Consider the following 26,433-nt stretch of genomic DNA (forward strand, 5'->3'; position numbering starts at 1 on the left):
GGTCCGTGCACATGGGATTTGTCCGCAGGCTGCTGCCAGCAGCGTTAAACCATCACGGTTTATGCTGTTCAGCCTCAGCTGGCTCTTAAGGAAACTCCAAATTACACGCCAGCAGAGATACATTCCTCCCTCTCTCTGCCTCTCGGAAAGTTACTTTTAAAGAAACAGCGAAGAATAGTGAACTCCTGTTACGCAACAGTTCTCTGTGTGTGTGTGTATATCTATTACTTGACTTGATTCCATGAAATCTATAATTAAAGACTAAGTGTGTATTTGTATTTCGGTATATTATTAACTATTGCTAATAAAAGCCATTTCCAAATTTGTATTTTTCCATGAGGACCAGGTTTCTGAAAAAAAAACCAACCCCAGCTTTACTGCCTGCCCTTGAAACGCGTGTTTTGGGTTTATCTGTGTTTCCAGGTAACTAGAGCTCTTAGACAAGCAGCGTTTGCTTCTGTTTTAAATTAATTTAACCTAATCAGTGGAAGGCTCTGGTGCCTTCTCTCTGTTTATAACATTTGGAAGCAATGTAATAAGTGGCCTCTGCAGAATCAGCTTATTATCAAGTTCTTTGTCATGTTTGCTTCCCCCTTCCATCCCCTCCACTTACCACCGCTTATTAAAAGGCTAAAGGTTGTGACACACAGTTCAGGCCACTCTTTAGATGAGCCGGCTCCTGTGCCAAGCTCCTGTAAGTCTGGAAGAGCTCAATGGGGATGAGGACACGGTCACGCTCCTACGAGAGGCCCAAACCTGTCCCCCAGCCCCTTCTGGGAGGGGATACTGGTTTAGGAGGGGCTGGTGGTGAAAGGGGAGTGCTGCTCCCACCCTCTGGATGCCGGTGGTACAGGATGCTGTTGCTGCTAGTGGGGATGCTGGGCAGCATCCCGTAGCATCCCAGGCTCTGTGGGGCAGCTCGGTGTCACGTGGCTGCGGGCATTAGGGACTGTCCTTGGTGTGGGACGAAGGGTTTTGGTGGGGAAGCCAACGCTTTGATGAGCCAAGACTCCCTCCAGTCCTAACCTGCTCCCGCGTTCCCTGGCTCCCTCTGAAAGATGGAAGAGCAGGCTCGTCTTCCAAGACTTTGAGAGCAGTTAAAAACCAGGACACTTAGCTCTCCTAAGTCAAGCTGGCATCGTGATTGCCAGTTGTACAACATTTTGGATTAAATTCAGGTTGAGGATGAAGTTCAGGTGTGCAGCAACCAGACTGCCAAATGCTTTGAGCTGCGCCCGCTGCTCAGAGCCGTGTTGGGAGCTTCATTCTCCAACCATCGCTCGTACAGACTGAAGGAAAAGATAACTCCAAAACGTGGATACTGGTAGTGCAGGTTGTGTTTGACTCAGCCATCCGAAAGCAAAGAGTTTCTTTTGGATTCACAGATGGATGAGCTGGAATCATGTGTTTCCAAAGAGGGTGCAGAGATGGGGCCAGACTTGGCCCTTGGTCTCAGCTCAGAGCCACGTGCTGGCCACCTGCAAGTGCCTGCTCCTGGGCTCCTCCAGCTTCTGTGTTTTATGGGCGATGGAAAAAAAAATATTAATATTTTCCTGGTTGGAATTTCAGGGAAACGCCTGTTGTTTCTTGGAGATATGATGCTTTGGAGACGTGCACAGCGGGGATAAAGGATGCGTGCGGAGGCTGGGAGAAGCTGGGTCTGATACAAGCCGTGGTTCTGCTCTAAGGTGGTGTCATTCGCTTCCTTTCTCTGCTCTGGTTAAAAGACACCTAATGCCTTTTCTGGGCAAATTATTAAATAGAGACCAAGCCGAAAACGTTGAATGAAATGGAAAATATTTATGAAGGTTTTCTTTAGTAAAATAACTGTGGCAAAGCGTGGTGGATAAAGTTGATGGATAGCATTCATCTGCTAGAAAAGAAAGTCAAAATCTGCTATTCCTTTTGCACTCCTTTTAGTATTTTCAATCACTTTTGAGAGCGTTGAGGATTCTCAGTAGTGAATGTATTAAATATAAAAACCATGGTTCTTTTTTCTGTAGTCAGGGGGCAAAATACCATCTAGAGCTCATATAGAATGTGATGGTTAAACAGCATTTTTATTTCTTCTCTTTATGAATTCAGTTATTGCTGTTCTGGTTTTCCTATTTATCTAAGCTCCAAGCCAACTAAACCTGAATAAAAGTTCCAGAAACTAAATAACTATTTTTAAATGTAAGCCTTCCTTTCAAAGTATGCAAAAAATGTACAAAACCAACCAAACAAAAAAAAAAAAAAAGAAAAAAGCAAAGACCTGGGTTTGGATTTTGACTCTACCGGGTCAATGTTATGGAGGAGTATTTTTTGTTAATTAAACTACAACCTTCCCCTTATTTTCAGTAAAATACCAGGTATCAGGAGATTTCTATAAAAAATTCATAGCTGTATCCTGAACTTGTGTATGGAAATGTGACCGTATGGGATTCCCTGGTTATTTTACCCCCTGGGCAGCCCAAGAGCCCTTCACCAAAGCAAACTCAGAGCACGACCGGTGCCCAGCTGATGGCTCTGGCTGTTGGGTATTCTAAATCTCATTAATAAAAAGAGAAGCATAATTCTAGCAGGTTCACCTGGAAAAAAAGAAACTTTTTCCTCCTTTATATTTTAATTTCGAATGAAAGCCATGAAGTACATCCTTCAGTCGTCAAAAGTCTGATTTACCCTTGAGTCCTGTGCTTCAAGGCAGTCATTTTCCTGGCAGATTTTTATGCCCCACATTTAAATCCCCTTTGAGAAGAATTTGTTGAGACCATTTACAAATGGCGAGTGGAGGGGCAGTGGAATTACCCACCCAGTAGAGGTGATAACACCCACCAGGGTTTACTGGGAAGCTTAAATATAAGTAGCTGCGAAAAACTTTGTCCCAGAGGTAGAATAATTGACTGTTCTTAAAAACAACAAGAAAAATCTCATGGAAGATATTTTCCTTTCCCTCCTTTATGTCCCAGTATAATATTCTATTTCAAAAGTTCTGCCAGAAAAAATAGGATGTAATAAAGGAATTTAAAAAGTTTAAATAAGATCAAAGGATGACCAAGTAAGCTTTGAAAAGCAAATTAAATAAAATAGTTTATATGTTTTGTCTTCAAATGAGCAAGTGATTCGGTGAAACAGTAACAATTTTAGTATTTTGAAATCAACACTAGTGTGATTGTATGAATATTCTGGCTTTAAAAAAGACATTCCCTGGGTGCTGGTGTAGGGCAGTTAATATGTTTTATGTTTTCACCTTCCAAAACTAAAGATATGTAAATACAAAACCTAAAGAGCCCATGAGAGCCAAGCCTGTGCCAGTCCCGCTCCTGATTTATGTAAGGCTGCTCTTAAAAAATAAAAATAAGGTGAGGGGAGAGTTATATTCACTTCCAATGGGGACATTTTCTTCTAGTATAACACCACCAAGTAGGTTGGCCCCAATTACAACCGGAGCGACCCTGGGCCCAAGGAAGGCAGGGACTTAAATCCTCTTTTATTTGAAGTTTGGGGTGCTCAGCGAGCGCTGTGCTTGCATGTCCCGCGGAGCGAGGACCAGAGCAGCAGAGAAAAATAAACCAAATATTTCCCTGGGGCAGATTCCCTGCTCTGGCTCTAATCAGCAGCAGTTATTAAGACGTTTGAGGTCTCGGCGTTTAGCTCCGAACCGTTTTTGTTTGAGTGTTCAGGAGCTGATAGTTTATATTAAAACATTCTGTGGAAAAATACTTGCAGTTCCTCCTCATCTCCTGGATGGGAGAGCTCGTGGGCTGCGACGCCGACGAGCACCCAGGGGCACCCATCTCGCTCCTGGGGGCTCTCACATCCGCCCCCCTCCTTTCCCAAGCTCTTTTTGGGACCTTGGGAGCTGGTCCAGAGGATGCTGCCGCTTTCCCTTCTCGGTCCTCAGAAGCAACTCGCAGGAGAAAGACACCCTTCTGCTGCCCCCTCCTTTTCTCCCCCCTCTTGCTGCAACCTTGAATGTGAAAAATATTTTGAAATGCTCCTCTTATCTCTGTTTTCCCAGCATTTTGGAGCTGGTTTAGGCAGGAGAGATTAACAAAGGCGAAGCTATTTACATGAAGGCAACGTGGCTTATGAATGAAACGGTGACAATTGGAGTTTTTATCAACCCTCGAGGCTTGTAATGTTACTACTCGTCTTTCTCGAACGCATTCAGGCTTTGACAGCCCTCTGAGACCGGGGCTTGAAAAATACCTTACCCGGGGGCGGGGGGGGGGCAGGGGGGTATTTTGGCTTTTTTAGGAGTGGGAAAATTGAAGCGCGGGGAAAGGGAAGCATCCTGTTCAAGGTCACAGAGCAAGCTGGTGGCAGAACCAGAAATAGCACCCAGAAGTTATTAGGTTTTTTGCTGTATTTCCTTTCCTGTCAAGCTGTTTGCTTGGATACCGAGATAGCTGTGTGCAAACAGAAGGTTTCCAGAGCGCAGCGGCCTCGTTATCTGCCTGATTCATTCAGTGATGATGCAATCTGGAATCCAGATTTCTGCAACGCCTTCCAGGGTCGTGATGCCGCACGTGACATCACCGGCCCCGTTGAGCAACCGGACTCTTAAACTTGTCTCCACCTGAAGTGCCGATGTCTGAGTAATGCCCTTCTCACTGGGATTCTATTCCTTATACGTGGTTAGGTCCTGTCTGCTCATTCCTCTGACAAAAATAATTGACTTGTCTTTCTGCTGTCTTGAACCCAGTAAGGAGTCCTGGAGCTAAGAAAGTCACCTGTGGATGTTCATCCTCCCTGTGACCCACCAGCGGCTTTGTTGACTACTAATTAAGTTCTCGGTTTGTGCAGACTCCCCAGTACCAGGGGGCTGCCGGGCTATCAGCCTTCCACCGGCTGTCAGAAGCCACGAGACTTCTTTTAATAGCTTCTGTCCCTCACTTCTGCTACGAGACAGCCACAGCATTCTCCCCCAGCCAGGGGTGGGAAGGAAGCATGGCTGGGATGAACCTCTCCTTCTTAGACCAGGTCTAAGAGGAAGGCAGCAAATTTTAGATCTTCGGGAAACAGGAGGGCTCGCTTTTGAGTCACCGAGTCTCTGTGAGGAGAGGGTGACCAAGAACATCGTAAAACTTAACTTCCTCCCCTGTGGGAGGTGAGAATAAGATGGAAGGAGAGCGGTGAGTCCTTTCATGGGCATTTTCTTTAGAATCATAGAATCACAGAATGGTTCGGGTTGGAAGATACCTCAAAGACCATCCAGTGTCACCCCCTGCCCTGGGCAGGGACACCTCCCACCAGACCAGGTTGCTCCAAGCCCCCTCCAACCTGGCCTTGAACCCCTCCAGGGATGGGGCAGGCACAGCTTCTCTGGGCAACCTGGGCCAGGCTCTCACCACCCTCACAGCAAAGAAGTTCTGCCCCACATCTCATCTCCATCTCCCCTCTTTCAGTGTCAAACCCTTCCCCCTCCTCCTATGGCTCCCCTCCCTCATCCAGAGTCCCTCCCCAGCTTTCCTGGAGCCCCTTGAGGGACTGGAAGGGGCTCTGAGGTCTCCCTGGAGCCTTCTCTTCTCCAGGTTGAACCCCCCCAACTCTCTCATCCTGTCCTCACAGCAGAGGGGCTCCAGCCCTCTGATCATCTCCATGGCCTCCTCTGGCCCCACTCTAGCAAGTCCATGTCCTTCCTGTGCTGAGAGTGTGGCAGAACTGCCAAAGAGCAGCAGAAGCAAACAACCGATCTCCAGCAGCCGATGTTCATTAAAGAGCTACAAGAGCATTCCTTTACATGCACAACTCCCAGGAAGAGGGAAGAGCAAGACTTCGGATGCCATATTTCCTCTCCTCCTTGAAAGCCGATGCTTTATCCATCTGGCGCCTTGGCTCGGGTGCTGTCACTTGGTACCTCTGCTCCAAGGGTGTCGGCGGAGCTTTGTAGCACCTTGCGATGGTTTCTCCGAGCGTAGGAATTCTGTTTACGTTGTTCAGCTCTTCATCAGCGCAAATTAATGTTAGCAGATGGCGCGCACGTATCTGTCTCTCCAATTCTCGGGAAGCGCAGGATGGCTTTAATGGGAAATGAATTATTCTTTATCCAGGATGTTTCACTGATAAACAAAATAATAAGTCGTCTTGTATGTGTGTCTTGGCCGTCCAGTACTTGTGTGACTGTCTACCTTGTCTGGAAGTACCAGCCGCAGATTTCATCGGGGTCTCTGTGTCTGGCTTGGTTGTCATCGTTAAGAGAGCCTGCCCTTTGTAACAAATCTGCAAATAACGTTGATGATTTATTTTGGCAGCAGACAATTCATCTTCCACCCTGCAGGCCTCGCTCTGGTCTCTCTCGGTCACTGAGGGAAACCAGAAGACAAAATTTATCAGCAGAGATGAGTAGGTGGTGATTTTGAGATAGCATCGCTCCGGAGTGTCCTTTTCTGATTATAACTACACTTGAAAAGAGACCTTTTGCAGCCTTGAAATGCCGAGATCTCACCCTCCCGGAACCATTCTCAAATAGAATATTGAAATATATTTGACAACTTACCCACCTTTCTTCTGTAACCTCACCGTGCTATATTTTTCCAATCGTAAAACCTTAGAAAACTGTGGACTGGAGCCCTGGGCACAAATGATAGACAACAAAACGCCCTTGGAAAAGTGAGGAGAATACGTACGGTAAAAGTGACCCCTCTTCTCCTTGAGCACCTTCACGAGAGCTTTATAAACCTGCCCCCTTTGCCAACGGTGCTGGCCCGATCTTTAGTTGCAGATAATTTGGGGCTGGAACGGGCGGGAGGCTATTTCGTTAATTTACTGCAAGAATTCTTACTTTCACGATCCCACAGCCCTATCGCAACTGGTGTCTTCTCACAAATTGGTTTTGGCTTAAAAGCGTGCAGTGGAGCTGCAGGGAATGGGTTTGGGCCCGTCTGCTACGGGCTTGAGGGCCACCAGTGGGGATATATAGTGACTTAATTTCTTTACCGTGTTTCTGGGTCATTAAATCAATCTGGATGCTGTATTTGGAGCAGTGACTCTGTGGGTTCTGTATCTTCTCTTTCTCCTGGATGCAAGAAAGATAATGTCAAAGGAAATTATTTGCAAGCTGTGGGGTTTGGGGGAGTCGAGAGCAATTGGTGTAATTTGCTAATGGGTAACATGGGAATACGGGCTCAGCACTGACTGAAAAAAAATCCTTAAAACCTCTTTTGTGAAGAATCTAAATATTTGGGGGTTTTTTCAGTGGCTGGAGGAGAATAAACAGGTAACTTCTGTAACTTCACCTTCCCCTTGCATTTCTTCTTACCACAAAGGAGCAGGGCCCAGTGTCTCTTGGTTTCTCATTTTTCCTTTTGCCTCTTGCACAAAGTTGAGGAAAACGTTTAAATATTGGATGGAGAAGGGAAATAAACCAGAAAAGATTTCACGCCATTATTTGGAGCCTACGTTACGTTCAGCAGCAAGGCTGAGAAAGGAGAAATGACACTGCTCAAAATCTGGATGTTTCTGCATCTTTTGGTTTTGGAGTAACAGCAGAAACCCTCCGAAAATAGTTTTTTAAACAGGAAATTTCACAAGAAGCTGAGAAAAAAGGGCTCCCCCACCCCTCCATATTACACCAAAAAATCCCAGATGTCATTATCTGCTCTCGCAAAGCATCGCAGTGTCACCTCGGTGTCCCTGGGGCGGCTGGGCTTTAACATGCCCCGTGGCCCGCGGGGGACGGACACGGGGAGGGGGGACAGTGCCCTCATGGGGCGAGGAGCCCCAGGGGCTGGAGAGCCTGTGCTCCAGGGCCAGCTCTCCTGCCACCTCGCCATCCCCAGGACATCCCCACGTGGCCCTTGGGATGCTTCCTGAGTGACGCTGGGTGAGTGCTGGGGACCCGGGTGACTTGAAGGTGCTGAGGGCATCAGTCCCGTAGGGTGGCACCGTGGGAGCAGGACCGGAGGGCGACGGTGTGTCTGTGTTTGGAGACCTTGGTGACGCTGATGGGATTTTGGGGTGAGGACACAGATGGGAGAGTAGAGGTGGTTCTTTGTGGGGGTGGTTTGAGGGTTTTAAAGTGGTGCTCAATGGCTGTTCTTCTGCTATTCATATTTGTGATTCTAAACCCAAAAATTGACCACCCCGCTTTCCAAATGATGAGTCGGGGACGTTCAGCCTGGAGAAGAGAAGGCTCCAGGGAAACCTTATTGTGGCCTTTCAGTACCTAAAGGGGCTCCAGGAAAGCTGGGGACAAACTTTTTAGCAGAGCCTGTTGCGATAGGACAAGGAGTAATGACTTCAGACTAAAAGAGGGTCAGAGATTTAGATTAGATATAAGGAAGAAATTTTTTACAATGAGGGTGGTGAGAGCCTGGCCCAGGTTGCCCAGAGAAGCTGTGGCTGCCCCATCCCTGGAGGGGTTCAAGGCCAGGTTGGAGGGGGCTTTGGGCAACCTGATCGAGTTAAAATGTCCTTGTCCAGGACAGTGGTTGGGACTAGATGGCCTTTAAATGTCCCTTCACACCCAAACTATTCCATGAATATATGGAATGTATTCTATAAACCCAAATTGACCACCCCGCTTTCCAAATAAAAGCTCCAGGCATATACTTAGATTTGGTTATTTTTTTTATTTTTTTTTTGCAGTAGTTAAAACATGATAAGGCAGAGAGGGAGAAAAAATGATTTTTAAAACATGCTCTTACTCTTCCAGATCTCAAGATATCCTCACTGTGACACAATAATTTTCCAACGCTACTTTTTGGTTATATTTAGAAGTGCATTTTCTGTTCCTTCCCTCTCCTTTCTGTGGAACAATTGTGCAACTTTCTTTTTTCTTAATATAATACCGTATTAAAATTAGCTACAAGACTAAAAAGGCTCCTCTGTGTAGGAAGGCGGCTACCTTCCTTCCCAGCGCTTCCCCTGGATCTTCCACTGGGATTCTGGTCCTGTTCCCCGCGGGTTCCCGGGGCGTTTGCTGGGGTGTGGGGCTGTGTTTTCCCTGCCTGACGGTGCTCTGCTCTCCCCAGCAGTGAGCATGCAGAGTCCAGAGGGTGGATCAGACTCAGCAGCTTCTGTGGCACTTCACACTTCTGCCCAGGCTCCCGTAGTGCAGCCCGTGCCAGCCTCGCAGCAGGTAACGTATGCGCAGCTGGGAATGCCGTTTCCATGGAGAAGAGACCTCTTTTACTGGCAGATGTGTTTTAATCCAGGGTTTTTTATATGGGGGAGAGGATTTTTAATCCGCTCGTTGAGGTAGCGGGGAGAACCTGCTGCTGGACTTTGTGTTGATAAAGGCCATAGATATTTCGTGTGGTCGCCCTACAAATAAGTAAGCTTTAAAACATGGGATTTAGATTTTAACTTAGCTCCACAAGGAAGTTGTTTCATGCCAGTTTGGTGTTTGCTTCAGTGCAATATCCTGTTGTCATTATTTGGTGTGTCAATAAAAGCAGGAGAAAACGAAACTGCCCTTAAAGGCATCTCTGCAAATCGGGTACCGAGCTCAACAGAGAAGAGGTGGAGGGAGTGCTGTTGGAGAGGGTGGAGGGCTCTTCCTTTGGTAGGTGGATCCTCACATTTTAAATTGAGGAGGAGGGATTTATGATTCATGCTTCATATACATGAATATGATGCGCTTGGGGAGTCTCCTGATAGGACAGAAACGATAACTTCAGCTGATGACTGAAAACTACCCAGTGCAAAACGGGAAGGGTTAAGTAAAACTGGATGCTTTTTATGCCATTTGGGGAACTATCAAAAGAAGTTTCTGTCACAGGAAGCTGGAGGGATAAGAGGATGGGTGGGTGTAACTTAGCTACACCCTTCTCTGATTCCCAAGTGAGCAGAAGTAGCTGCCATTGGATGCTGATGAAAAGGAACAATTGAAAATTGTGAATTAGTAGGAGCATTCGATTCACCAGGAGACTCGGACATTCTCAGCGTGTGCTTCGGTGCGTGGTTGGCCAGCTCGTGGTCATCTTCCAGCCTTCCCATCTTCCATTGCTCTGGGGGACATTTCTTGTTCGTGTTGGAATGATGTGGGTATCGCTGATCAATAGGGATCGTAAGTCATTAGTGGGAATTTGGCTGTGACAACACATTAAAGAAGTTTAGAAAACCCATCAGCTTTGGATTATGAAATTACCCGTCCAGCCTTTGCCAGTGCTGTCATCATGACACGGAATATCGAGTGTTACTCCATGGATTAAGGAAGACCCAGAGGATCGTGGAGTATTGCTGAAGAGGAAGAGCGTCCAGAGCCTTCTCTTCTCACGAGCAGCACAAAGAAAACACTAGGAATGAACTACTGGCAGCATGAGTGGTGTGAGGAGGAAGCCTTTGGTGTTGTTGATCACTGGTCTACCTTCCAGTGTGAGCGAAGGCTGTATGAACAGGATGGCCTCATCTTACAGGTTGGGGCTGATTAATTTTTTGGGTTGGAAGGCAGTGGGAGCAACAGGACGGGCAGTGACAAATTCTACGATTAGCTGAGCCGAGCAGCTGTGCCCAAGGAGATGTGTCGCTTGGTAAAAGCAATGACAGAAAATGGGTAAAAAATAAGAGAAAGGAACGGATCTTTCTGAGCCTTCGATGTAGGTGGCATTGCCAAGTCCTGACTCGAACAAGGGCTTTTCATGTTCCCATCGTGCGCTGCTTACAGCCTCTTTTGGAGAGAAAAGGGACAAAGGGATGGCTGGCGTAAGTGTATGTGTCCTTATCTCAGCGGCAGGATCTCCAGTGTACCCAGGCTTACTGAAGGTCACCTGGGGACTGGTGTGGTAGAGGCTGCCTAGAAATCTGGGCAATTAGCACATTCTATAATTCTGCTAGAATAGAATTTCTGGCTGGTTATAAAGGGCATGTTGGGAGGGTGTCATAGGGCTAAAAATCATAAATATGTATGGATAAGGTGGCTGGTAATTGGCAAGGTCTCTTCTAGTGTTCATGTGGCATTGTTTTGCAGTTTTTGTTCTGTTGGCCCAATCTGCTGGGTATTTTTAAAGCCTCAAGCCACAGAGGGTGAGTGTCTCCTCGGAGAAGGTCCTCGTCAGTTAAAAGGCCATACTGATCTTTGGCTTGAATGTCTCCTTCCTTCCTCTCGTGCCGGTATCCCAGGCTCTGTTCCCACAGGCCTCGTTGAATCCTTTCTTTCCATCCACCACGTCCCCACGCTTGTTTAGCTGTACCTGCAAGGTGCTGAGCACTCTACGAGATGCGTGTCCATCTTCAAACTGAATGCCAAGTGGAACACAAAGAGCAGGGGACGCTGGAAATGACAGGGGAGAGGGAGAAGACAGAGTTGACCACCGTAAGGCAACACAAAGCATTTCCGTGCCCTTGGTGGCACAGAACCATCTGAGCTTTGGTGCTGGTAGAACCTGTAAGGGCTGGGATGCCTTGGAGAGCGTGATTTGATATTGCAGGAGGCAGAGCGTGGTTTGTTATAGCAGCCGTGAGAGAAGAAACTTTGCAGCCGTAGGAGGAAAATGTGAACGTGTGAGGAGTGATTCTTGTTTAGCTGCGACTGAACCTCATGTTGAGCTCCTCTCGTCAATCAGCCATTTGCTGTTATTTCCTTGGGCGGAGACTTAAAAGGTGATCTGTGTCGGAAAACGTGGATCCAGCTTTTGCCAGGTTCAGGGTTCTGAGTTTGGGCTGGTGTCCGGTGCAGGTTACACTGGAAGGACAGAGACCACAGTGACATTAAGTAAGGGTACTGCTGCCTCGGGAGCAGGAGGGAAGCTTTCCATGAAAGTTTGAAAGAGAATCCTAACTCTGTTACAGACTGAAAGTAAGTGTTTGTTGCTGTTTCTTCTTCTTTCAGAGGGTTCTGGTCCAAGCAGCAGGTTCCGCTCCCAAAGGAGCGCAGATGCAGCAGATCTCTGTGCCCAGAGTTCAGCAGGTTCCACAACAGGTAATAAATATCTCCAGGGTGAGACACCACACAGGGACCCCCGTGTCAACAGGACCCCACGTCCCACCTGACATTTGAAACCGTGCCAGATACCTGCTTAGAAAAATCGTAATTAGAGAGTTGTGTGCAATTAGAGAACTGGCGATCACTGTGAGAGCAGCTTTCTCCATCTCTCTCTTCCTTTCTGAGATTGATGGCGAAAGAAACTCTCAAGATATTTAAAGTTTAGAAAAAACGTTTACTGTAGCAGTTGCTTTTCGTACATTTGAAGATTTGATGGATGCTTTTAATTGCCATTTAAAAGCAATCCTCCCCTCTAAAGATTTTTTTAGAGGCACGGTGTTTGGGATTTTTTTTTAATTACACAAATAAATGTACTGACTGCATGTGGCTTCAGAGAAAGGTTAGGTGACAGAGAGCCATGCAAGTGTTTTTATTTATCTGAACTTTGCCTTTTGCAGTCCTTGTTTCCTAAGAAACCAGGCATATGTGGTGCTGCTTCATGTGGACAGTGAGTCTGACTCTCTTGACTTTTTCCTCTAGCGATTTTTTATTTCGTTGCTCAGTTTCAGAAAAAAAAAAAACAACACACCAAACACCAACTTGACAGAGGGCAAGTACATCCCTCCCAGACCAAGGAAAAAAGGGGCTGGGGTGCAGAGGGACGCTGCCAACCTCCTCTCTGCAGGACAGGCTGCAGCGTGATCTCACCCTTATTAGTCAGCAGAGAACCAGCCCCGAGACGTGTGTGCAGAGGAAACCTAGCTCCATTGTTTCCACTGCTCATGGAGCAACTACTTATTTATTTATTTTAATATGACCTTTTAAAATAAATAGGTCCTTTGGGATTCCTAAGCATGTGGGGGTTTTTGTTTGTTTTGTTTTTCTTTTTTTTTTCTTTTAAAAAGAAAGCCTAAATGTCAAGGTAAGGTTGAAAGTTGTTTAAGGATGTAATAAGCAATTTCTCCTGCTGTTCCTTGGCAATAACATACCCGTAACTCGAGTTTATGCTGCTTGTTCCAGGTGCAATCCGTGCAGCACGTATATCCATCCCAGGTCCAGTATGTGGAAGGAGGAGAAGCTGTTTATACCAATGGAACCATGTAAGAGTCTCTTGTTGGCTGGAGCAGAGCCCTGTTCCCCTCCCAGCTGGGCTCAGCCCTTGGGTTCTCCCCGGCTCCTTCCACCCGGGCGTGCTGCTGGCACTGCCCGCTCTTAAAGGGAGGAAGAGGAGGAACAACCCTTTCCCGTGCTCCCTTGTGTGCACTGGGGTAGTTTCAGCCAGACTCCACCCTTGGAGGAGGTGTTTTCCTCATGGAGGGGCTGTTCTCCAGGGAATCCTGCTACATAAACGGCCCAGTGTTTTCCTCTGCCCATTGTGTGGTGAGGTGGGGTGGCTTGAGGAACCAGAGCCTAACTGGTAGAGGAAGAAGGGGGGGTTTGTAAGGTTTCCTCTTCCTCCACTCTGCTGTACCCCCTGCTTTGAGCATCCCCTGCTGCCCTCCGGGATGCTCTCAGCCTTCTCCACCGAGGTTGCTCCCATGGCTGCAGAGCAGCTTCTGGGCTCTGCTCTGGCTGTGGGCCTTTGCTCCAGGGCCCTCACAGGACTGATTAACATTGTCACAATTAACATGGTGACTTTTACAGCACAGGGTTCACTTTCAGTGGAGCAAAGGGGTTGTTCAGCCTGCAGAAGAGAAGGTTCTGGGGAGACCTTATAGCAGCCTTCCAGTACCTGAAGGGGGCCTACAGAAGAGATGGAGAAGGGACTGTTTGCAAGGGCGTGTAGCCATAGGACAAGGGGCAATGGTTTTAAACTAGAGCAGGGTAGGTTTAGATTAGACATTAAGAAGTTCTTTACAATGAGGGTGGTGAGACACTGGCCCAGGTTGCCCAGAGACGTGGTGGAGGCCCCATCCCTGGAGATATTCAAGGTCAGGCTTGATGAGGCTCTGAGCAATCTGATCTAGTTAAGGATGTCCCTGCTTACTGCAGGGAGGTTGGGCTAGATGACCTTTAAAAGTCCCTTCCAACCCAACACATTCTATGAAATCCCACCAACAATGGAGTAGAATTTTTTTTTAAAAGGCAATCCGGATTGTGGGAACTATTGTCCATGAGATTAGCTCTGCAGGCTCCTCCCAACCTCCTGACCCTCTTGTTCCTTTGACAGACGAGCCACCTACTCCTACAACACCGAAGCTCAGATTTACGCCCCCAGCAGCGCAGCATCCTACTTCGAACCGCAGGGAGGTGGAGCTCAGGTGACTACAGCGGCATCCTCTCCTACAGCCATTCCCTCTCACAACATGGTGGGCATCACCATGGACATTGGGGGAAGTCCGATCCTCTCCGGCTCGGGAGCCTATCTCATTCATGGGGGGATGGAAAACACTAGACATTCCCTGTCACATACTTCACGCTCCTCTCCAGCAACGGTATGTAGCCCTGTAGATATTGCAGCTCGGGGGCCAGGAATTATTCCAAGGGAACTGAAAAACCTTCAGAAAATAAAACTTGCTGTCGTTATCTCTGTGTATATGTCTGTATAACATGCCGTGCAAGTGCAAGGGAGAGAATAGACACTGGTGTACTACAGAAGATATTTTTCAACAGGAGTTTGGAATGTCTCTCTTGCTGGTGGGCAGAGCCTTGACAGACTTTCTGAGCAAATCACTGAAATTACGCAGCACGGAGATAAGACAAAATTCTCGGGTTTTTTGGCTTTTTCCCCCTGAGCAAAATGTTTTGGCTTTCCAATTCAAAATGATTGTCTATATTTACATTTTCTAATAAGTATAACATCTGAACATGGGGCTTGGCTTACCCAAAACAAAGAAATGTATTTTTAATTACGAGTAGACCTGAAAAATCCATTATTAACACAGTGGATAATTAGTACATAAAATATGTCAAGCTGATCATGCCAAACGCACAGTGATCGACAAGTCTTTGTATGGATCTCCTACACCATTGTGTATTCTGTCCATGCCATATGTTACAGAAAACGTATTTTAGGGATAATACTTATCAAACAGAAATATTTTAGAGCTCTACTTGTTTTTAATCATGTCCCCCCAAGTGTCAAGCCAGGTGCCAGGGTGCTGGAAGCACAGCTGTACAGCTGTGTGGGACTCGGGGGGGATACAATCACTCACCCAAACCCTCCTTTCTGCAGCCAGAAGCTCCCAGGGCTTTTCTCTGGAAATCTCCCCGGCTCAGGAGCGGCTGCTGCCAGGAGTGGGTTGGAGCTCGTTTTCTGGGACACCGCTCACCTTCCTTCCCAGACTGACTTATGTGTGTTTATACGTTTGTATGTAAACATAATTACAAATGTAGGTGTAATTCAGCCCATGTGGCCAGATTTTAAAATGTGAACAGCACCACCCAGGGAGAAAAACAGGAGCCGTTTGCTACTGAGTACTCTTGAAAATCTGGCTGGTTTGGTTGTACTTTCTTTTCCCACTGAGTTTTAGAATATCGACTTCATGTTTTTTGAATCGTTATGCCTTGAAAGGTTGCCTTTGATCCTGGAGTAAATGTGTTCTGCCTTAGGTAGAAGTAGAGGAAAAGTCTTTAGTTGGGTGGAAGAGAAAAGGACAGATGCATCTGGGTTAGCTGGGGTTCGTTTCTCGCATGAGAATTGTGTGTGTGTGTGTTTTAACTGCTCATAGTTCAAAACTAGCATTGGACCATCTTCTGATCTTTGCTCAGGCTTGTTATTTTGAAGGAAGTAGCTGCTGATCTTGTCTCCCGCGTGCGATGCATCTTGCAAAGCTGCACAACGTTACTCTTGGGTTTTGTGTTTTGGGGTGGGTTTTTTTGGGTGTTTCTTTTTAAATTTTCATGGTGTAAAAAGCCCAAGTAGAATATGTGTGAACAGAAATATCCCATGAACAGATTTAGCTTGTAACTGTCTATCACATGAGATAAAGCTGTTCAGCAAAAAAAGAATTTAGGAAGTGACCTTTCTGAAAACGCATCTGAAATAAATTCCCTCTGTTGCACGTAGGGATGAACCTTCCGAAGGTATTTTAACACAAACTGTGGCTCTTGTGGAGGGGCTCGAGGGTGAAATAGCGGGCAGAACACAGGATAGGGATGTGTCCATGTGTGGCCTCCAGCTCTTTCAGCACAGACCAGGGTCAGAGGGGGATAGAGCAGAGCCATGAGAACTGCTGTGAATTTCCCACAATAATGGGTGGATGGATAGTGGAAGGGAAATCAATGGGTAGGAACATCATTTTTCGTTGTGATATCTTGCTTAGAGAATAGGAAAGGCTGGTGTTGAAGAGGCTGTAGTCCTGGTAAAATGTATTTAGGGCAGGATTAAGAGCTCTATGGAGAGCAAGAGAAGTACAGCTCCTGCAGAGGTAGCCAAGGAAGCCGCAGGGTTTGCGTGTGGTTTGAGGGTGTAGTGCAGAGGGGATGGATGGATGGATGGATGGATGGATGGACAGATGTCAAAGTGGCCAGCGAAGCGAGGGCTTGGCAACGAGAGAGGCAGTTGCAAGGTTGCAAGGAATGGGGAATGAGGGTTTGGAGGGTGTTGAGTGCTTGAGGCAGAGCTGCTCTCAGACCTCGAAAGCAGGGAGAGTGTCTTCAGAGGAGACGGGAAACAAGATAGCGCTTCAGAATTAGCTGTGGTGCAAGAGCTGCCTCAGGAGGTCGAGGGTTGTTTGGGTAAAGACTATGTACACTAAAATAAAATCTTCAAATATTTAAAGAAACCCATCTTCCATATCTGCTGGAATAATGATGTTCAGCTGCATTGAAAGGGCTAAACCAGCACATGAATCAGTCCCATGTCTGTGCCACAGAGCACTATTAATCTTCATTTAAATTAGGATATAACAAGAGGGGGAATCCTTGAAGACCTCCCATAAGTGAGTCCTCGCCTTTGCGCAGGGCTGGTTAAGAGCTTTTAGTCTTTCCCCTGCAACAGTTTTTTTCTGCAGATTTTGTATGGGACGCTTACCAAAACGCCAAAAGGGCAGGCGGTGTTTCTGCGCTCGTGTAAGTGTTGCTCAAGAGGCACCGCGCTGCTCCTTGAACAGAGGAAGGAAACGGTGTCTCCCTCGAACACTGACTCATTTCCTGAAGGCTGCCTCAGCAATCAGCCTCTCCTTCCCCCTGACACATCATGGTGTGACAGTTCTCTCAAAAAACACTGATGCATGGTCTTAGACTGACCCTTTTTTGAATTCATTGATAACTTCTTGAGAAGTGGTGGCACTTTTGGACAGAAACCAAGGAACGTGTGCTGGGGGTGCTGGGAGAGAGCATCGCGTTCGGTCGCGGGATGTTACTTTAGGACTTAGATGTGATTTGTTCTGTTCTATCACCTTCCTGACAGAGCCGGGTTTTGTAAATGGCTGGGTTTATCTCTACCATTATCTTCACCACACCGTGAGTTGGTGCAAACTGGAGTAGGGGGAGCTAACCAATATGTGAAGAGGCCGCTGACAGATCATTGTGCAGATGCGATGCTTTGTGCATTTGCCTCCAGACGAGTGCAGGACCCTGCTCTTAAATGAGGACAGATGCTAGAGATAGCAGCAAGTTTTGCTGACTGATGTGTGCCTTCTTTTCCTGCCTGCACCAAGAGGTCACAGATAACAAGGCTTTGAGAACATCTACTGGAGAGGTTCTGTTCCTGCCAGTCCCTTAATGTGGGGTGGTTTTTTGGTGTGGGATATTTTTTTTTTTTCCCTTCCTCATTTGCAAAAAGCTTGTGCTGAGGAGCACTAGAGCTCTGGGTCCGGCAGGCATCCGTTGAGCAGTTTGTTGGAGATTGCCAAGGGAGCCCCAGCAGCAGGAAGGAGAAGACAAGAAGGGTCCAGGAGAGGGTCTGGGCCAAGGCAGGAGCCGTAGCTGGGCTGGGTGTAGCAGAGAAGCCAGACAGAGGAAAGCAAGGGGGCTCTTCAGGAGCCATGGCTCCGCGTGCAGGAGTTCTGAGATCAATGGAAATGAACACAGGTAGCACCCAGCTGTGCCAGCCTGGCTTGGTGGGAAGAAGGTCACCTCATTGGAACCTCTCTCCCCTTCCTTCAGAGTCCCTCTGCAGTTCCCTTCAGTAGCAAAGAGCTCTTGGATAAGAGCTTATTCCAGCTTATGCACTCTGTGCGTCAGCCCTCCTTGTGCCTTTGTTTTATTTAGTTGCCATTAGCTTTTTGTCAAAATTTTAAGAAATAATAACCACCAAAGTAATTATTTCCAGTTTTCCTTGAAAGATCTGGGTAAAATGCACCTTCTCTGTAGCAAATCTTTGACCTGCTGCAGCGTCTGGTGGTGGTTTGGTCTAGTGTGAAGGGGAAAGGAGAAGGAAAACTGCTTCTCTTTTGTATATCTGGGCGATGGATATAGTGGAAGATCACAACCCCCCCTGGTCTCGCTCTCTGCCCCCAGCAGGGACTCTCGCCGCGGTGTCACCTGCATGCCATGCGATAACGTCCCTGCAGCTTCATCCCATAAGGACTGTGCCTCATCTGTTTGCCTCTTTTTCACAAGCTTGATATAAAGCATTAATCATTCAAATATTAATAAAGAAATAATAATCCTGGCTGTTGCTAACTATCTGATTTCCTTTCTTTTTCTTTTTTCCTTTTTTTTTATTTTTTTTTTTTTCCCTGTGCACATTTTCTTTAGCTTGAAATGGCGATTGAAAACCTACAAAAAAGTGAAGGGATTACATCACACAAAAGCAGTTTGCTCAACAGCCATGTAAGTTACAATCGGAATTTACAACCTCTTTCCCGCTTTGGTAGGAGCGTTATTTGTCACCCTTTAGGTGTATTCCGACAGCATGAGCCGCTCAAAGCAGCCCGGGATTCAGCTGGGCTGCCCCAAAGCAACCCCATTCCCAAGAAACAAGAATCTGCAGGAAAGCGCCACGATGTTAATGTTGCTTTGTGAGATGCTCTGGATTCTGTTAACTGCCTCTCCCCTGTTTTTATTTCTTTCATCCGCCTTGCAGTGGAAATTGCTGGCAATTAGATAAACACGTTTGAGGAAGTTCTTTCTTTTCACTGGAGTTGAAAGATGGCTGGAAAATACCTTGCAATTTGAGAGTAATAACTGGGAGTGAATTAGGATAGATATCCCTTAGATAGCGGGTACCCAAAGCTGCTCCTGCGAATGCCTTTATTGCCTCTCTCTGTGCCTCGGGAAGACGTTACCGTTACAACGCTGTGCTAAACCCATTTGCTAGACCTCGCTCTTCTCACTTTGCCAACAAATTCCCTGCTTTGTGTGAAGTTCCCACTGTTCTACTGGGCCTCCTGCACCGTGGTTTGTGGCTCCCCGTGCAGTAATCCTTGACGGTGGGCACACGCTTGGGTGAGATTTGAAGGGTCTGATTCAACCTCTGTTGAAGTTGTCGTACTTGCCTTGACTCGGTTGTGGTTTGGATTAGGCTGAAGCATGTCCTGCACTGATAAATCACAGTGCCCAAAGTGGGGCTTCCTTACCCTAACAAATTTCCTTTTGCTTTGCGTTTGGGGGTAGATCTGTTGTCATTTTTAGATCCTGAAAAAAAAAAAAAGGTTTTGCCCTTTTCACCCTAGAGAAATAGCCTGAGGAAACGAAAGGAGCGTTAAACCGAACACCGTGATTCTCCTAAGCTGGTGCTGAACTCCACGGCAGGGTTCCTGGCTGAGCTCAATCCTTATTTCAGCTTCTGGAAATGGAAGGTTCCTTGTTGTAGTTGGGGAAACACAAACCTGCAGGATCAGGCTGGTAGTTCCTGTTCTGAGCGTCTCAGTGCATCCGTCCTGTCCCGTGCTGTGCCCCGGGTGCTGTGCAGGTTTCTCTAAGGATGGGGTTGCTCTGCAGAGTTTTTCTTGTTCGTCCCAGTGCAGAGAGGGACAGAGGGGAGTAAGACGGGGTGGGTTGTGCTGAAAAAAGGCAGGAATAGGGCAGAGGAAAGAAAGCGAAGGTAGAAAAGAGATTTCATCTGACCACAGGCTGTGCAGGATGGAGTTGGGGCCCGATCCAGCCTCTGATCAGATCTTCCCCACGCTTGTCTTGCAGGGTAGAAGTACAGAACATAATGTCTGTCTTCTCAGGTTGTGGTTTATAGTTTGGCATAAGGCTTAAGTTCTCTTACAAATTCTAAAGCAAATAAACCACTTGCTGAGCATGTGTGTACACATCAGCTCTCCGCTGAGGATGTCAGTCCAGACACAAGCAACGTGCTGCTGCCCGGGGCAGCTCCAGGGCTGGGTAATTCCCTCTGCCAAGGGGCAGAGCCTTATCCAAGGAAATCCATGGGGCCTCTGCTGCCCCGTGCACCTCCAGTGTCCTTGCTCTGCCTTCCCAGAGCACGGAGCCATGTCTGTGGATAAAGGGAGTAGCGAGGAGGCGATGGTCCCAGCAGCGCCCATAGGAAACACAGGACATGGCAGAACCACATCAGGCGATGTCTCTTCAGACCTGGAGAAAGGTCGTTGCCACGTCCCAGGGAGGCTGCACAGCCTCAGCCAGGACTTGGCTGAATGTCCCATTCCACTAGAGTGAGGGACCTGGCCTCCTTTGGAAGGGAGCCCTGATCTGAGTAGGAGCCTGGACTGGAATCATAGAGTCATCATTTGCGGCCTCAAGTTGCACCAGGGGAGGTTTAGGATGGATATTAGGAAAAATTTTTACACTGAAAGGGTTATTGAGCATTGGAAGAGGCTGCCCAGGGAAGTGGTTGAGTCACCATCCCTGGAAGTATTTAAAGGACAGGTAGACATAGGGCTTGGAGATACGGTTTAGTGATGTTTTTTGTCAGTGTTGGGTTGATGGTTGGACTCGATGATCTGAAAGGTCCCTTCCAACCCGGGCAATTCTATGATTCTATGATTCTAAATGGTTTGAGTGGGAAGGGACCTTCAAAGGCCATCTAGTCCAACCCCCCTGCCATGAGCAGGGACATCTTCAACTAGATCAGGTCCAACCTGGCCTTGGATGTTTCCAGGGATGGCACATCCACCGCCTGGAGACTGGAGACTGCCAGATGTTGCTCCCAACCACAATGTGTGGGACAACCCGTTGAGCATCCAGCGCTGAACCTCTGCACGTGTTCAGTGGTACGAGGGTTTCTGCTGTTGGGATGTTGCAGTTCCACCTCTTTACGTTTAAAAAAGACCCAAAAAACCAAACAGAACCTCTTCCAAATGATGTGTGATTGACACATGATATTATCAGGCTTGTGCATGAGAACCAGAAAGTGAAGCAGGAGGTGACTGTGATTTGTCAAGGCTGAAAGCAAAATATGAGCTTGACAGAACCTAGTGACTGAGGAAGTTGTTAGATAATGCTAATTGTGCCATCAGTTGTGAGTTAATTGCTTTTAGTCTTAAGGTTGCAGAGTTTTTCATTAAGTGTTCCATCCCTTGCTTTGAACTTCGCATGTTTTGTTGCCGTTAGCAGATGTTTCACGCCAGGAATCTTTGGTTGGTTTGTTGTTTTTTTTTTTAAAAAAAAAGGGAAAAGTAAAGGTATCTCAGTCAATAGATGATCAGAGGGCTGGAGCACCTCTCCTATGAAGACAGGCTGAGAGAGCTGGGGTTGTTCAGCCTGGAGAAGAGAAGGCTCCGGGGAGACCTCATAGCACCCTTCCAATATCTGAAGGGAGCCTCCAGGAGAGCCGGAGAGGGACTCTTTGTCAGGAACTGTGGTGACAGGACAAGGGGTAATGGTTTTAAATTGGAAGAGGGGAGATTGAGATGCGATATTAGGAGGAAATTCTTTACTGTGAGGGTGGTGAGACCCTGGCCCAGGTTGCTGCCCCATGGCTGCCCCATCCCTGGAAGTGTTCAAGGCCAGGCTGGATGGGGCTTTGAGCAACCTGCTCTAGTGGAGGTGTCCCTGCCCAGGGCAGGGGGTTGGAACTCGATGATCTTTAAGGTCCCTTCCAGCTCTAACCATTCTATAATTCTATGATTCTATGGTAATAGGGAATTTTTTACATCATGCTGTTTAAGCAAAGTCAATGGGAGCTGGAGCCACACTTGATAGCTTAATTTAGCCTCAAAAACTCTCCGAGAGGTTATTTAAGTGCACTTGAAATATCACATTTAGAAGCCCAAGTTAACGTTAATACCCCGGTGACACGTGGTGTTACTAATGAACTCATGTCAATCTCTTGCTGTTACGGAAAAAGCTCTGCTCACAGGTGGACTCCAGAGTTACTGGGTCAGAGGATTACTTCTCGGCCAATTAGGAGCTTGCAGATGATGCAAAAAAATTTGAGAAAAATTACTACAATTTTTATATGCGAGCGCCTGGAGCTGGGCACATCATGAAGGAGTTGGATGCTATAACCTGCCTGAGGTCCTGCAGCCCCCAGATGGCCCTAGCACTAAGGAGTAAGAGGAAATGTATTTTTTCCTCATTCCCTGTAAAATAAAAAAAAACCTCAAAAAACCAAAATACCCTCCCCCCCAAACCATTGGACTTCTTCCCTGTGGGTGAATGGCTCTTAGGTAGGTGCTGATGGAGTTTTTTCCCCGAGGAAAAGATCTTGACCCCAAATGGTGTTTGGGTGGAAACACCTAAAATGAGACTGAGAGAAACAGGAAAACTATTAAAGGGAAAACTATTAAAGGGAATAATTCTCCCTTGGCTGGGGGAGGAATGTAAGGACCTAATGAAGGATGAATCTCCTGCTCGGTGGAGACAGACAGGCTAAAGATGATTTTTTTTTTTTTTTTTTAAATCAAAACAAACCATAAATAGAAATAAAGTTACACAGAAACGAGATGGAAGTGTCCCCCCAAAGTGCCCACGATGCTGCCCAGTGGTTTTACTGGAACCTGATTGTACTATAAACAGAAATGAAAGTGTAGAATTTTTTGTCATTGTCACAACTGAGCCGAATTTAAAAAGTCCAAAAAATAAGGGAAAGAATGGAAAGAATCTTTAATGTTCTCATTGTAAATGCCCACTCTGCCGTTACTAATGCAGGAAGAGCGAAATAATGTTTTGAAAATTATTTCTATTCTGACAGATTTCTTTTTTTAAGCTCTTTTGTGCGTTTTGTGAATTTCTAATTCAATAGTGGGAGTTCATATTGTGAAACTCTGTAATGTTTAAAGGAATATAAAAAGACACTTGCAGAAAAAGAAAGCTGGAAGATGAAGGGAATATTCTAGAAATATCTAGGATTAGACCGAAAATGTCCAGGATCAAATGTAACTGAGAGGGTTTTACCTGTTTCTCAATTTCCTGTAGTAACATGCAACTTTAATTATTTTTTTTAAGGCTTGGAATTAGAAGAGGTTTAGAAAATAATTAGCTGATCCACATTCAGTATCTCCCATAGAATAAATAAAATAAATGGTTAAAAAGAAAAGAACCTTCTTAATCATTTATCTTTTAAATACGGGAGATGGGCCACAATTAGCACAGGCGTGGACTTCTTAAAAACTGAGCTCCTGCTGGTCTTGTACATCAAAACCACTTTTATTAGAGATAAATTAATGGGCAGGGGGGGCTCAGGGCTAAAGAACGGCGTCTGGGGGCTTCCCAGGGCTGCCCCTTCTGCAGACGAGGGCACGAAGGGATGCGGATCGTTAGCAACCACCACCCCTTGGGACCGTAGGGTTTGGAGGTCAGAAAGATCTTCTTCTGTGGAAAACCACTTCAAACAGCGTCGTGGGTGATGTGTAACTGGGGGAAGGTGGGAAGGCGACAAGCAGCTCAGTGAAAAGCAGGACAGGGGGGAAAATGGCCAAGAGGCTTTTCTTCTTCCAGCTGTGGCAGCCCATGGTCTGCTCCAATGGCCACCAAAAATGATGGATCTAGGGCTGGAGCACCTCTCCTATGAAGACAGGCTGAGAGAGTTGGGGGTGTTCAGCCTGGAGAACAGAAGGCTCTGGGGAGACCTTATAATGGCCTTCCAGTACCTGAAGGGAGCCTACAGGAGAGATGGGGAAGGACTCTGGATCAGGGAATGTAGAGATAGGACGAGAGGTGATGGTTTTAAATTGAAAGAGGGGAGATTTAGATTAGATACTAGAAAGAAATTCTTTGCTGTGAGGGTGGTGAGAGCCTGGCCCAGGTTGCCCCGAGAAGCTGTGGCTGCCCCATCCCTGGAGGGGTTCAAGGCCAGGTTGGAGGGGGCTTGGAGCGACCTGGTCTGGTGGGAGGTGTCCCTGCCCAGGGCAGGGGGGTTGGAACTCGATGATCTTTAAGGTCCCTTCCAACTCTAACCGTTTATTGATTCTATGATCCTATGATTTGAACTCGTGGTTGCTTTGGATCAAACCCAGCTAATGAATGAAATAGTTATAACTCCACAGCTTGGGATTCAGTAGCAGAAGTTTAAATTTGGAGAGGTGAATGATAACCACAGAACAGCCATTCGCGGGTGCTGAAAAACCTTTGTGCGAGACCAAAATTTGAGATGAAAGAGGTGAACTGAAAATACCTCAATGGAGTGAGGTGTCAGAGACGTCATTGCACGTTTCAGGTTGTATTTTCACAGAGTTATTGGTATAAAACTCGAGTGATGTAGTGGGGAATTGGGACCCCAAAGTTTCCCCAAGAGAAAACTGTAGAAAGGAGCCAGGTACTGGAGTACGAGTGGAGAGGACTTAAGCATAGACCATCCATGGGTATGGTTCAGTCCTGCTGATCTCTAGACTGAGTTTGTGCTTAATTCCAATATGTGGTTGAACTAACTGTTGTAAGGAGATGATGTGGCTAATATTTTGGCATCTGTAACCTGAGTGTGTTTTGTCCCGGCTCTGGTGCAAGTGCAGCAGCTTCTGGTGGATCTGAGCCTCCTGCACACTCGGGGATGGAGAGGGAAGTCCTGAAAACATTAATCCCAAAGGTCCATAATGACAATAAAAGGGCTTTTACCAAAGCTATTGATTTGAGTCCACTTGCACATCTAGTTCCTTCAAAAATTCAATTAATATAACACTTACTTTATTAATGCTGAACTCATTTGGCCAATTAAAGGAGATGGGGGGTTTTTGTCTTTCTGCGTTTTAATTCCGGTGCTGACGTTGTGTGCGGGGCCAGCCCGTTCACATCGGCGGGGTATAAATAATTTATATCTAATTGCAAACTTTAATCAACAGAAATGTCAGAAGGAGTTCAGACAGTACATTTTGAAAAATAGATGGAAGCCCTCAGATTTTTAAGGTTTCTTTGGTAACCGTTAATTTTATCATTAAGGGAACAGTTGCAGACGTGCCAACCTTCAAATTAATAAACCCTTTGCAGCATATTTGGGGCTCCTAAAATTCATTCCTCTTAGGCAGTGTCTTAATTTTTCCGTCCTTAAAGAGCCATCCGTACATCAAACAAGGACTAGGTTTTTGCTGAAGATTTATTTTTAAAAATCAAAACAGTCCATAGAAATAAAGTTTTTAACGCCTTTATGCTTGGAAAACACGCGTTCTCACAGCTTTATTTTGGCTCTGCAGGAATTCATCCGAACGCGAGGTGGAGCCCGAGGTGGCAGGCGGACGATGGTCTAATGCTTTTGCAAAATCTGACAGCATTTTTGTTGGGTTATTACCTTTGGGGGGGCCTTTTACCTGTACAAAAACGCGACCGGCATAAGTTATATAAATTAACTCAGATAAATTAACTACCCAGCATTAAGTTCTCATGAACTCTTAATGTCAGGTGGGCTCTCCAGGCATTTAAACCTTGATGCTGTTTGATGCAGCCCGTTCCAGCCCTCTTTAGACTTTCATGTGTTCTTTATTTATTTATGCTTTCCATACCTAAAGCTCCAGTGGCTGTTGGACAACTATGAGACGGCGGAAGGCGTCAGCCTTCCCAGGAGCTCTCTCTACAACCATTACCTGCGGCACTGCCAGGAGCACAAACTGGATCCGGTGAACGCCGCTTCCTTTGGAAAACTGATCCGCTCGGTGTTCATGGGGCTGAGGACTCGCCGCCTGGGAACCAGGTTGGTATGAATCTACATTTAAATAGGGAAAAAAAAAAGTTCTACAACTTCCCTCACGTGTACTGAGAACCTACAGAGCATCATTTAGCAGGCACAGGTCTGTCTTCTGAGACCTACAGAAACAACCAAGCATAGTGTTGTGGGAAAACAAAAATTGCTGTTCTGAGGCCCAGAAGTAATTTCTTTGTGTTGTGAGGCAAAACTGCTTTCTTGAATCAGCGGTGCGAGAGACTCGACAATACAGTTAATTTCGGACACGCTCCAGGTATCTGATGGCAGCGCCTCGTCCAGCCACACGGTGGAATTTGGTCTGAGTCCATTTCCTAAGGAGCCTAAGAATATTTTATTTGAACCTAGGTTTCTAATCATTCCATTACTGTCTCAAAAACATGAAATGACTCATTTTCACAATTGCTGCTGTCAGCTGCAGAGCCCAAAATTCTGGTGCAGTGAAATGGTTTCTCCCTTTGGGTCCAGTAAAGTTCCTCCATCACGGATGGGAACAGGACCCGTGCCCAGGTCTTTGATGCAGAGCAGCTGTACAGGTGTCAACGGCTGGTTTCTTCAGTCCCCAAAGCAGCAGGCTGAATCTTGTGACACAGTTTTTTCTTTTACAACATCAAAGATCCATATGATGTTACAACAAAAGCATAATGTAAGAAACTACACT

The 26,433-nt window shown here is 46.5% G+C and overlaps 1 protein-coding gene across 3 annotated transcripts in view; it reads left to right on the forward strand.

Moving 5' to 3' along the window:
- The first annotated feature begins 8,965 nt into the window (after positions 1–8,965).
- RFX2 (regulatory factor X2) overlaps positions 8,966–26,433 on the forward strand; it is a 35,055-nt gene continuing 17,587 nt past the window's right edge. Inside the window, exons 1-6 of one of the 3 annotated variants that reach the window (XM_074163623.1) lie at positions 8,966–9,064; positions 11,756–11,845; positions 12,869–12,948; positions 14,019–14,283; positions 18,494–18,568; positions 25,582–25,763. In XM_074163623.1, the coding sequence (XP_074019724.1) occupies positions 8,966–9,064; positions 11,756–11,845; positions 12,869–12,948; positions 14,019–14,283; positions 18,494–18,568; positions 25,582–25,763 (791 nt within the window). The remainder of the gene's footprint in view (positions 9,065–11,755; positions 11,846–12,868; positions 12,949–14,018; positions 14,284–18,493; positions 18,569–25,581; positions 25,764–26,433) is intronic. The other 2 variants (XM_074163624.1, XM_074163625.1) reach the window with 2 other exon arrangements.

Source organism: Numenius arquata, chromosome 25 (assembly GCF_964106895.1).
Source record: "Numenius arquata chromosome 25, bNumArq3.hap1.1, whole genome shotgun sequence".
Taxonomy (NCBI): Eukaryota; Metazoa; Chordata; class Aves; order Charadriiformes; family Scolopacidae; genus Numenius; species Numenius arquata.